We start from the raw sequence: 13,347 nt of genomic DNA on the forward strand, positions 1-13,347 counted from the left end.
ATGATTATTTGCTAAAAACAATAAAGTTTATCAGTTTGAACATTACATAGCTTGTCTTTGTAGTGTATTCAATTAAATATAGGTTGAACATGATTTGCAAATCATTGTATTCTGTTTTTATTAATGTTTAACACAATGTCCCAACTTCATTGGAATTGGAGTTGTATATTAAATATCCTTATGCAAAGGAAAAATGGAAAGTTTGTACCTTAACAAGTGACATGAGAAAAGTTAGCTTGTATCAGGATGGCTTTTTGGAGAATAAATGATTGTAATAATGTTGTGTAAGCTACTACAGTAAAAGTGCCGTGTAATCCACTATAATCATGGCACTTGTGATAAAAAGATAATAGTAGTAGCACACATAGATTACTATATACTGTATTGCATATGTCTTTGTAGTAAACTTTAAAACACCAAATTTACAATTGAAGAAAAAAAACTCAATTAGTGCAACTTAAAGTGTTGGTAATTACTACAACGGAGCCCTGCAGGTGCATAGCTACAAAGCAACACTAAGTTAACCATTTAAATAGCCAGGTATAAATAACTTGTAGATAAGAAACATTATTGAACCATATGTTTTGGTTCAGATGAACAAAACAAAAGCTCTTATTTTTATTATTTTTTTGCAAATATTAGTATAGCTGCAGTGGAGTCTATTACAAGTACAGTGCCCAATGTGCCCAGTCTATAGATATGAGTTACTATACTGCCCAGAAAAGTGCACTTGTAGTTTGAAAGCTACTGGGCAATGCCATCGAGCCATAACAAGCGAAAAAAAAAAAATATATATATATATATATATATATATGCACACACACACATGTTTAGCTAGACAGTGTCGTGAAATAAATCAGAAAATTAGATAGAGCAAATTGTCGATAGGATAAAAGGTCAGGCAAACATTGAAACAGCAAATGTGGTACAAACGAGATGTTGCAATGTTGTATCTCTCACAAAACAATGTCATACAATGAATTAATCCAGTGTATCTATCTATATATATATATACTTTTCTATTACTGTACATGTTTTCAACTGATATCAAGTCAGGTGTTGTGAAATAATGTTTAGAAGCCAAAGCATATCACTGAAAATCTCTTTAAAGCTCAAAGAGCAAAAAAATAATTATAATCTGTGCTACAGTGTTTGATGAGACGGCAATTTATTTGCCAACATTTGCAAAGTCGCTCTGTTGCGAGAGCCAATATATTTCTGTTGGGCTATCTTTAAAATGCATTTAATGTTATTACGTTTTAAAACAAATAGACATGAGTGGTGTCCTGTTATTCACAATTTTGTGACAAAAAATACCTGAGAAGCTGTCTATTTAAAATCATGGGATTTACAAACTAAAGCGAAAGGCATGACTCTTCCTTAAAATAATTTGCTGCAAAGCCAAATGCAAATAAAATGCTGCATGTTATTGAAAATAATGAGCACTGAATTGAAATCCATTTCACGCCATTATTTTCTAAAAATTCTAAAACCATGTCTACAAAGTATAGACATGGTTTTAGAATCAGAGGCACATAATGTTTGAGCCATGATAAATGTAGTATATGATAAATATAGTATCTCTGTTTCTCCTGGAGGAAATATATAAATAAAAACTTTGTGACCTGTTATCATGCTGCCCTCGAGTGACTTGACTCAAGATCAGGTCAAAGTGATGAAACTGCCCTTATCAGACAGTAAAACAAAATAATATAGAGGCTGGAAAAGGTAATGTCATGATCTAATATGTACCGCTGTGAGGGTGGGAGGCGAAGTATCATGTGCTGTACTGTATATTATTATATTTATTGTTATTATTATCATTATTAATATGCCAATGTATTGTATTGCCGGAAGCAACTTGGGTTCTCATGATGTCCAAGACTGCATGTTGCGCAGCATGGCCTCGAATCGCTCCAAGTCTGGGGCATGTGCATGGGCTAGGTGGTCCGTCAGGCGACTGTAGAGACTGAAAGACTTCAACTCCAGCCAGATGAAGCCAAAACGATCCTGATCGAACAGCACAAATAGCCCTGGGGTGCGCTCTGGACTTGTGAAGCCATGCCCGGCGATCAGGCCCGTCCCGTAGAAGCTGCACACAAATTATTCAGTCAATATATGGATGGTTATTATTTTTTTTTAACGTACAATAAACACGTGTATCCCCTTGACGCCATTCATACAACAGAATTTGTCTTAGCTTCTTGCGATCATATCAGCTTTGTGGTCATTTAAATAGGGCCAATTTTCACACTACGTTTGTGAGTAAATCAAGATGAGATAATCATTTTTTTTTTTTTTTTTTAAGAATTTTTGTTTAGTGGTGTGCCTTGAGATTTTTCATATGTAAAATGGGTGGCTTGCCTCAGTATAGTTTAGGAAACAATGGTCTGATCCCCAAGGACAATTTGAATGTGGGAGGAAGTTCGCGAAGCTGGAGAAAACCTATGTAAGCATGGCAGGAGCATGCAAACTCCACAGAGGAAGGCCAAATTTAAACCCCTCAACCTCAGAACTGTGAGGCGGAAGTGCTAACCACTCGCCGCCCCAAATTGTAACCCTTCAAGGGAAAATTACATGTATATTGACACTTTGCAGTAGACCGTATTTTTGTTACACACCATGCAGAACGAGACCGCACACATTCAAGGTGAGATGTTAGAGTGATGGGGCGTGCAATGTGTGTTGCAGCCATGAGCTGAGAAGGGGCAGGTTTGATGCTATGCTTAAGAGCACCTCGACACCAGGTCGCAATAGGTGAAAGTCTGTGATATAGAGAGTCCATATGAAAAATAGAAAAACGTTTTATATGTATATAGTTTTGTACCTCCTACAAGGTTTAACCACTTATTAAAACACTTTTCAAACACATTATAAATGTATTTAAACACAACAAAAGCAAATTGCAATCATAAAATGTATAGAACATACTCTACATATTGTAGCTTCTGCATTCAATGCATGTGCCTTTAAGAGGCAGTGGCTGGTTGGAAGGCACGTTACGTCGGAGAGTCTACGTGCAAGCGTCTCGGCTTGAGCTGTGCTCATCTGCAGCTCCTGCATGACTTTGTCTTCAATTTTTTACAAGTTTAACTGTTCTCCTTGTAGTCAATAAAAGCTGAAACGTGCATCGGCGACTGATGCTCTCCTTTTCTTCATGTGTAAACAGTACGTAAAGTAAGTGTACTGTAAAAACCCATATAAAAGACCACTTTAAAAAACGCAATTTATCAAGGGCGCGAACAATGAACTGCAATATAGTAGCAGGTCTGGATGATCCTCACCCCTTGGCACGCTCCCCTTTACCCTACAATATTTGTTGCCAGATGTGCTCACCATTTTCTGCAAGTGCGTGGGTACACTTCATTGCGAGCCATGACTCCAAGGGGCAGGACGAAGGGTTGGCTCTCAGAAGGACTGGGGTCCGCAGTTGGACCTGGCTGGCAGTCATCAGAAATGTCACCATGATCGGCCTCCGCCGCGTCTGCTGCGGCAGCGTCACCACAATCGCCTTCTGCAGGGGCTCTCACAGTGTCAGGGGTGCCTTCCCTCACCTGCCTCTGTACTTGCTCATGTACCCCCAATACGAGGCGTGACAGCTCCTCTATATTGCGCTGATGTTCCAAGTCTGGGAGGACGAGCGGCTGACTCAGATCAATATCCAAAGTCAGTTGCCCGGCGGGAACATTGGGGTCTCCCTGAACATATAGTACAAAATACAGTTAGCTCGAAAAGACACATTTCTATTTATCTTTGGAGCCCCTCTTGACATCTGAGATGGATACAAAATTTCATGGCATAAACACTGATATCTCTATTATTGTTTTGGGAAGTCAGATTGTTGTCACATATCAAATCAAGTTGGGACTTTATCCATATGTTTTTTCCCCATGTGTTAAAGACCTCTTAAGGCTGTGTTCACACCTGTAGTTCAGTACGCTGGTCTGGACCAAAGGTATGCAGTCTTCACCTTTAGTTCATGTATAGTTCACTTTGGCATTCGTATCATCGGACCAAAGTTAAATTGTAGAACATCACAACCAGATTAGATAGTCAGTGTCACGAAGGGCAAAAAAATGAACATTTAGTTCATTTTTTTGCCCTTCGTAAACCAAGGCCAACGGTCCCATGCAAGATGCACCACTTAACATTTTATATTTAGGTCTGCCTAAAATGAACATTTCATTCATTTTTTTTTTATAACTCGTCCGAACAGGGGTGCATTGTTGCACTGTTGCAACTTTGCACCAATGTCAATCTGACATCTCTCCCTTGTGTTCATGCCCTTAGAATCCATTATGCATGTGTATCGACTGGAACTTTGTGAAATCCATGTTAAAAAAGAGAATATCTCTTCCTGGAATGACTACAGTAAAGTAAAACTACAGTTCCATTCTTTTAGGCCAAAACAATTTCTATCCACAGGCCATCGGACTATTGAATGAATTCAATTTCACTACCGTATCTCAGACTCCAAGTTATCTGTAGCTGTGAATGTAAGTGTGAATGGTTGTTTGTCTATACACGTATGTGCACTTTGATTTTGCTGACAATCAGTTGAGGGTGTCGCCCACGGCTCAACCGGGATTGGCTCTAGCTCACCCTTGTAAATATAAGCGGCACAGAAAACGGATGGAGGATCAATAAATACAGTAATTATCCTATATCTTAATCACTGGTATGCTGATAAACTCTTCAACAACTGCACCTGCACATTTTGCACACAAAATCCCCATTTACCTCTCAAGTTATTCATCTTAATTTTCTTTTTACATATTCTCACATTCTGTCCCATCGTAAGAGTAATGCATTCTCTACATACACTACTAATTTTCTCAGGTTTATTTAGTCTACTTATGCTTCAATTCAAGTTCATCCCTTTTCCCCCTTTTTTTTTAAAATATGAGCTACTGTAGGTTTGAAGGGAACTTATAACGTAAGGATTTCTCAGGGTAACCACCGTTTCTGTGTGTAAACAACAGTAAAATGACCGAGAGGGCATTTTCTTAATGATTCAACAGAGGTGTCTGGCGGGGGAAAATCAAAGAGTTAAAAAAAAAAATCCTGTTTTCTCTGTGTTCCAAACCTGATATTCATAGTGAAAATAAATACAGGCAAAAGGCTATAGAAAGCTTGCTGATGTGTGCGACAGTAGAGCTGGGACTTACAGTGAGTTTGGTGGCCCTCGCAGAGGTCCTGTGAAAGCTGAGCATGACAATCTCCAAACCGTGACTGCCATAGGTGCCTTTAAAGAGGCCTGGATGAATTAAGTCAGTGGGCGTTGCAGGAGGCAAGTAGATCCGTCGGTATGTCAGGCAGTTGCTAATGAGAGAAAACGACCAAGACTGTTGACAGGCTAACAACGATGCTGAAGATCAAGCCTTTAGATAATTTATTTCTTCTTCGACTTTAATCAAGTAATACTGTCTTCCCTAAATTTGAACCATGCATTTATACGATGAACAGTATTTTATAAATACAGTACATCCTACATCCACTTCGTATTGTTGGCATGTACGTCGACCAGGCACCACATTGTGACCACTTGCACAACATAATGATGTCCGATACACAAGCCGTATAAAAATGCTCCGCATTTACAAAGGTAATAATTTTCAGTTTAGTTTGACACTGTATTCATTTCACAATGTGTTGATAATGATGGTTATTGTTTGGAGTGGTGTAGAACTGTACTGCAATAAGAGCTACAAGCGGTCGTAAGGGTGTGGCTGGCCCATGTGTGATTGTAGTTTTAAATGGTGATGCTCAGTGCGTTTATTTGACAGTCAAGCGCATAATCGGTCCAAAATATTTGAAACTCCTTTCATTATGATGCTGTGCAGTTCCACATCAGTGTAAACTATACGCGCATATGGTTAAATTAATACATTGTCAGTCAAAACTAAACATGTTTACCTTATTAAGGCAGATACAACTTAATTAATTGTACCTATTTGATTGTGAAAATAAAAACTGAGCCTTATCATATTTGTTATCTATAACCTTGTGCAGAAATTAGCATTGGATCTCACTGTGCAAGTTATGTACCTAATGTCATTGGCAATGATTGTAAAATACAACGTGAATACGGCAATATTACAATTTGTAGTCCAAAATTCATGTTTCGGGAAAGTGTCTGATGTAAAAACCTGTGCATTCAAATGTTGCATACTCATATTGGCTGGTGTAAATGAACTTCATCAGGATGAGTTCCTGCATATGCTCGTGGAAGATTTCTTCTAGCGTCCGGCCCCATTCTTCCTCCAGCCATCTCCTGAACTCCTACACACACACACACACACACACACACACACACACACACACACACACACACACACAGAGAGAGAGAACATCCGAATGCTGCAGTAAGAGTTTTGACTTGAAGTAAATAAAACCTTATTAAGCAAAATAATCATTGCAAAACAGAGGAAGTAACTTCTGATTTGACCTACTTCCTGTCTGCCTCCTGGCATGTGATGGTGATCTGTCTGGTTACATTTTGTTGAAAATTCATCCTTCTTGACAGTCTAAAAATGACAGAAAATGAACTACTTTTCACACATAAACACATATTTATCAATCAAATACACTTCATTTCGATGGTCCTCACTTGGATGTCTCCTTTGTGGGGACCCTTGTTTCCATACATACACTCCACAGTGGCCTTTTTGCTCTCCCACATGTGGATACGAAAGAGAGGCCGTCTTCTCATGGGATCCTCCACACGAGGGTCATGTGGTGGCAAATACATCCAGCCGATGATGAACAGCCCATCCACCTTTGAATAATTTACCAGCCAGCAAAAAAAAAAAAAAAAAAAGACTTTCTTGTCAAACATCTGCAGCTAAATATTGCATTTCATGAAGTGTATTTATGCTTACCACTACGTTAAGTAACCCCCCATAAGGGCCTATGTCAGGCTGCCATAATCCCAAAATGTGTCTGTATGGATGAAGAACTGCAACACAAGAACACAGTGCACCATAATCAGCATTCCCAATAGTGCTGTGCACATGCTTGAGGCTAAAGCACACAGCACACTTTTTTTTCTTTTTTTTTTGTTTAGTCTCAATTAGTACAGAGTTCAATTTATTGGAAACCTCAAAGGAATATGTGAGGGGATTGAGTTTCCCCCTGCCAGCTTGCTGAACAAAACACTATGCATCTACAGTATGTCTCTATTTCTGATCACAAAAAGCATTTGCAAATCACGCAGAAAGCAAAACACTTTCAATCAGAATTACACCAAGAGTACCACCCCCCCCCCATAAACACGCATAGGCCCTCATGCTGTAGCCATTGATGCCAGGACCTGTGTACATACAGTGTGTGTACACGTCTTTATAGTCCATATGCTCGTAGTCCGGAAGGAGTTTCATGAAACGCCCAGACTTCACTCGTGGGTTAACACCTGAACAGGCACAACACAGGCATTGAGAGGTGCCACAGATCCAGGTGTGCTCTGACTAACGAAGCACTCAATTGAACGTGAACACAATGTGCCGAAAAAGTGGGATCCAAAAGACCGCGCTTCGTTAATTCCAAATTTAAAAGACAAAGGCTTTTTGCTTTCACCAGGAATGATTTCTACTCACAGTATTACAACTATGGTTGACATTTCACTCACGTTTCACATAGAGCTCACGGCTAGAAACTCCACCAACTTCCATCTTTCTCAGATCCTCCTTCATGTGGAACTCTGCAGAGGAAAAAAAAAAAAACAGTATGAAAAGTATAACCAGAAGGGAAGGGCACGCACGTTATTGTCACGCACTGCGGGGTTTTACACATTTTAAGCCGAGATGGCAAGAGAGAAATGTCATGGCAGCAACATGTGACCCAAATAAACATTGTTGACACACTTGGGGTATCAAGCAGCTTCTGAAGCTTTGCAATCACTAATGAATACTATGCTACTATGTATACAAACTTAAAAACTGAAGAGTCTTACACAATCGGGACAAAAGAGATGGAACACATCTCAGAATTTCTTGGCTTCGACTCCCCTGAATTTTGAATCTCGACATTACCAGAACATTTGAGGCTATTCTATGCCTCCCAACTTTGTGGAAGGTCAGTATCGGAGAGGCCCTCTTCTGTTCCGGCAGTGCCCCAGTGCACAAAGAATGCTCCGTAAAGACATGCTTGGATGAGTCTTGTGTGCAAGAATCATCAAACACATTTGTGTTGAACTAGAAAAGAACTAGTGATTCATCATGTCAACTCATTTCAAACTTCTCTGAAGAGTGCAAGCTTTTCTCACAGCAACTCCATATTTGCTTTCAGTTTCAGTTTCTTAAAGAGTAATAGTACCTTAATACTTTTGGTCATTTTGTCTATTTTGCAATATAAGGGGATATTCACTGCATCTTAATTGGATGCATTAGATTACAAGGGTGTTACAGACTTACTGCAAGATCTTACTTTTCTAATTCAGAATCATGAGATAGCAACTCAACGTGCGGTTGGAATTTTCAACGGTACGGGACATACTGTACCTGTGTGCAAACCGATTCTCGCATTCTATTTAAGGTGCCATATTTTACCAAACCAACGTTTTCTAGTACTTAGGATGCTATATTGTCTCTATGTCTCTATGTGAAATATCAATTAAAATCGTCCACGCATTCCTGAGCTCCAGACGTTATTTCTGCCGAGAGGCCTGAAATCAGGTCGTTTGAATTTCTCGATCATCAATTTCTATGCCACTGGCGAAGATCTCCGCTCCCGAGCCAGCGCTGTCAACGTGGGCTCTCAGAAGTGAGTTTTCTGCACGGAGGCAACAGATCATAGCAGATAAAGCAGAAAAAGCAGATTTAAAAAAAATTAATAAAATGGGTCAACCAGAAGTAGCTGTCAGAGGGCCCTTTGCTGGACACTCCTATGCCAAAACCGAAGTGTTTCTTTTTTTAAAATGAAATTGACACTTTTATACAAAGATGTCAAAGACAAAGATATGTTAGACACTCACTCTATGGAGCCCTATTTAGCCAAAATATGGGACCTTTGAGTTGTCATAGTCAAGTATTCCTCTCTTTTTAAATTGCAGGGTTTCAAATTTGAGTTCTGATATTTTCCAAAAGCGTGTTGTACAGGACTGGTACACCCTCCCGTAGGGAATAGGGAATGGGAAATAGCAGCTGCCAAACCTACAGCATCCGGATACAAGATGTTATTCTAAATATATAAAGGCCGTGACCATATTGTCCATCTAAGCCAGCGATTCCCAACGTGGCACATTGGTGTGCTATCCAGTTTTTCTCATGTCAAATATGTACCTTGCCTCAATAAAAGGTTGGGAATCACCGATCGAAGCAATCCCGGCTTGCCTCGCGACATTTGCGCGATTGCATAGCTGCGCCGGGGCCTGTTAACGAAATAAACCCATCTGCCTTTGCTGTGCTGTGCTGTGCTTTGCTTTGCTTTGACAGCGCTCCTCGTTTCCGATCACTAGCCAGGCCTCTACCGGCTCGACGCCGAACACGAGCAGCAGCTCATATCATTTATAGCACGTAGGAATGTCACGTCGTGTGTAAATAAATGTGCGCGATGCAGCAGACACTTGCAGTGATCTCATCGTCTGCCGTCTCGATACCTTTCATGCACCGCGTTCTCCAGATGGTTTCTGTGTTGAGAATGTGTCTAAATTTCTTGCAGGCGAGGGCGACATTGGGTAGCGCAGTCCCGGGAAGCAAGGAGAAGATCTCCACTAAAAGCTCCGGCGGTAGTTCCGACAAAGCATGCGGGTGCTGGTGCGGGTGCGGGAGTCCCGCGCCGTCCAGCGCGCTGCGGTGCACCCGGCCCGGCCCTGCGGTGTTGACGCCGCTCTCCCGGTCCCCGCAGCCGGCGGTGCCTCGCTTCTGGCCCACGATCCGCTCCTCCTCCTCCTCGTCCATGTCGGAATCGCTGCCCTGGTCCCGCTGATTGTGTCGCGGTCGCCTGCGGCACCTCCGCGACTGACCCACACCGCAGAGCCTGGCACAAACAGCCATCCGTGGTCAGCAGACAGCGAGCGACATTACATCACTGCCACTCGGGTTTCCGCTGCAGTGTGCTCGATCTCCTCCTCTCGTGCGACTGGACGCGTGGGCCTCTGGTGGTGGAGCGAGTGAACCAAGTGCAAGGAAACACCCGTCACGTCAACCTAGGATTTGCTGGGTAATGCTTTTCAAGATTGAAATCATAATCGGTGGCGTTTTTATCGTTTTACGGCGCATTATATAGTGTAATAATCGGAATATTGTCGATAATTACTAGATTTGATGAACAGAATTTATTGGATTTTACTTCACATTTGCATGTTGCTAGGCGGAGTTCATTTGGGGTTAATCATCACCGTAATTATGGGCAGGAGCGGGATTATTTTTGTAATAGAATCATTTCTATTTCTTAAATAAAATGTTAAAAAAAATATCAGTGATCAGTGTTTCCCCAACCTTATTGAGTTATCATATCTAGCCCTACTTGAGTTTAAAAATAATAATAAATAAATAAATACATACATAAGTAAATATATATATATATATATATACATACATACATACACACACACACACAGAGCGGCTGAAATAAGTATTTAACACGTCACCATTTTTCTCACTAAATATATTTCCAAAGGTGCTATTGACATGAAAATTTCACCGTATGTTGGTAACAACCCAAGTAATCAACACATACGAAGAAAGTAGAACAAATAAGATCAGAAATTAAGTTATGTGTAATAATGTGAAATGACACAGGGAAAAAGTATTGAACATGCCAACTGGCATTTATTTAATGCTTTGTACAAAAGCCTTTATTTGCAATGACAGGTTCAAGATCCCTCCTGTATGGAGAAACTAGTCGCATGCATTGCTCTGGTGTGATTTTGGCCTATTCCTCCACACAAGTAGTCTTCAAATCTTGAAGGTTCCGTGGGCTTCTTTTATGGACCTTGAGTTTCAGTTCCTTCCATAGATTTTCCATTGGATTCAAGTCAGGTGATTGGCTGTGCTTATTTTTTTTTCCTTTGAAACCAGTTGAAAGTTTCCTTGGCAGTATGTTTTGGATCATTATCCTGCTGAAATATCCACCCTTGCTTCATTTTCATAATCCTTGTAGATGGCAGCAGATTTTTGTCAAGAATGTCTCTGTACATTTGCCCATTCGTCCTTCCTTCAATAATGTGTTTACCAGTACCATTTTCTGAAAAGCAGCCCCACACCATCATTATCCCACCTCTGAACCTGACTGTTGGTATGGTGTTTTTAGGGTGATGTGCAGTGCCATTTATTCTCAAAACATAGTGTGCGTTATGGCATCCAAACAGCGTGGCACGTTGGACGACTGGTTAGAGCGTCAGCCTCACTGTTCTAAGGACCGGTGTCCAATCCCCGGCCCTCCTTGTGTGGAGTTTGCATGTTCTCCCCGTGCCTGCGTGGGTTTTCTCCGGGCACTCCGGTTTCCTCCTACATCCCAAAAACATGCATGGTAGGTTAATTGAAAACTCTAAATTGCCCGTAGGTGTGAATGTGAGTGCGAATGGTTGTTTGTTTGTATGTGCCTTGCGATTGGCTGGCAAACAGTTCAGGGTGTACCCCGCTTCCTGCCCGATGACAGCTGGGATAGGCTCCAGCACGCCCGCGACCCTAGTGAGGAGAAGCGGCTCAGAAAATGGATGGATGGATATATATATATATATATATATATATATATATATATATATATATATATATATATATATATATGACATTGAAGGTGATATTTACACTTTTCAAACTGCTACCAAATACTTCATCCCCCCCTCGCTTCTCTGACCAAAGCCATATACTAACGTAAAGGTGCAAGAGACGTGCATTGTATGAACCCTTACCTTTGTTTTGTCTCGAGAGATGTCGAATTACTTCTTTTTTTAACTTTTTGCTAACTGGAGGTGAATAATCCAGCCAAATAAAAAAAAAATGGGCAAAGCGGCATGTTGTACCGACAGCGAGGCTGCAGCAAGTGCTCGCATGTGTGTGCTTAAGAAGATGATTGACACATTATTCAGTTTCACCTTTTGTCTCCATGGCGTCCGACAGGACAAGTTTTTAAATAATAAAAATTACAGAGGGATTTTTCAAAGATAATTTTAATAATATTTTACTGTCATCTTATCCAACACTTGTAAAACAGATTCATACATAGGGTAATATGTCCAAATTTTACTATTTTACCTTCATATATAGAGAAGGGCGGCATGGTGGACGACTGGTTAGCACATCTGCCTTACAGTTCCGAGGACCTGGGTTCAAATCCGGCCTCGTCTGTGTGGAGTTTGCAAACAGTGTGGGTTTTCTCCGAGTACTCCCGTTTCTTCCCACATCCCAACAACGTGCGTAGTAGGTTAATAGAAGACTCTCAAATTGCCCATAGGTGTGAATGTGAGTGTGAATGGTTGTTTGTTTGTAAGCACCCTGCGATTGGCAAGCGACCAGTTCAGGGTGCACCCCATTTCTCAGCACGCCCGCGACCCTAGTGAGGATAAGCGGTACAAAAAATGGATATAGAGAAGCCAACAAATGTTGTACGACTTGGCATGTCTCAGGTACAAGCTTCCCAACTGTAAGTGTGGCCAACACAAAACTGATAACCCAGGCCTCATCGGTAGAATATAATACAAATACAAATGCAATAGTAAAAACACAGATTTATATCCACACATATACAGTTTTTTTTTGTATATACAGTACAGTACAGCAGGCAGACTGATCTATAATGACTATAGACAACAAGTATGATTGTGTAACTTTTATTGTGAAGGAACCACAAGGGCTTTTAGAAAGTAAACTGTTTACAATAAGATCAAATATAATTAATTATTTTTTGAATTATTTTTTTTTCTTTTATATAATAAGTTTCTAGTGTAAGTGTAGGTGTTTACAATAAGAGCAAATAATATCAATCATTATTTGAAATAACTATAACACAGCCTGAAAGTTGTAGTTATGATTGGAAAAAACATATAGCTCAGAGATTTGGCAATTGGTCAGTTCTTGGAAGAAGACAGCAGAGGATTGGACCTTGGGGGCAAATGATTGGCTCTGGCAATGAAGAAATCCCTCAAATCACATTACCAGTTTTATATTGTGGTTAATACAGAAAGCTCATATATTTAGTAAAACTTGGAGCTCTTAATATAATGATGTATTGAAAATAAATCGTTTTTTAAGAAATCAAAATAAAAGACAATTTAATAAAATAACCCGAGCCAGCCAGGAGTCGAACCTAGAATCTTCTGATCCGTAGTCAGACGCGTTATCCATTGCGCCACTGGCCCTGATATAATGCACTGACATGATATTCGGCATATTAATTTACGCAACAACG

The 13,347-nt window shown here is 40.4% G+C and overlaps 1 protein-coding gene and 1 non-coding gene across 2 annotated transcripts; both read right to left on the minus strand.

Moving 5' to 3' along the window:
* Positions 1–440: 440 nt before the first annotated feature.
* Positions 441–10,103, minus strand: fbxo31 (F-box protein 31). The gene is made up of 9 exons (XM_061677564.1): positions 9,596–10,103; positions 7,628–7,699; positions 6,882–6,958; positions 6,611–6,778; positions 6,453–6,527; positions 6,173–6,282; positions 5,169–5,322; positions 3,337–3,698; positions 441–2,092 (listed from the first exon to the last, which is right to left on the minus strand). Exons 1-9 carry the CDS (start codon positions 9,990–9,992, stop codon positions 1,870–1,872), a joined length of 1,638 nt encoding a protein of 545 aa, XP_061533548.1. The 5' UTR covers positions 9,993–10,103; the 3' UTR covers positions 441–1,869.
* A 3,121-nt stretch (positions 10,104–13,224) lies between these two features.
* Positions 13,225–13,297, minus strand: trnar-acg (transfer RNA arginine (anticodon ACG)). Its single transcript has one exon. It is a non-coding gene; the product is annotated as a tRNA-Arg (tRNA).
* Positions 13,298–13,347: the final 50 nt, after the last annotated feature.

Source organism: Phycodurus eques, chromosome 5, assembly GCF_024500275.1.
Source record: "Phycodurus eques isolate BA_2022a chromosome 5, UOR_Pequ_1.1, whole genome shotgun sequence".
Classification (NCBI taxonomy): domain Eukaryota; kingdom Metazoa; phylum Chordata; class Actinopteri; order Syngnathiformes; family Syngnathidae; genus Phycodurus; species Phycodurus eques.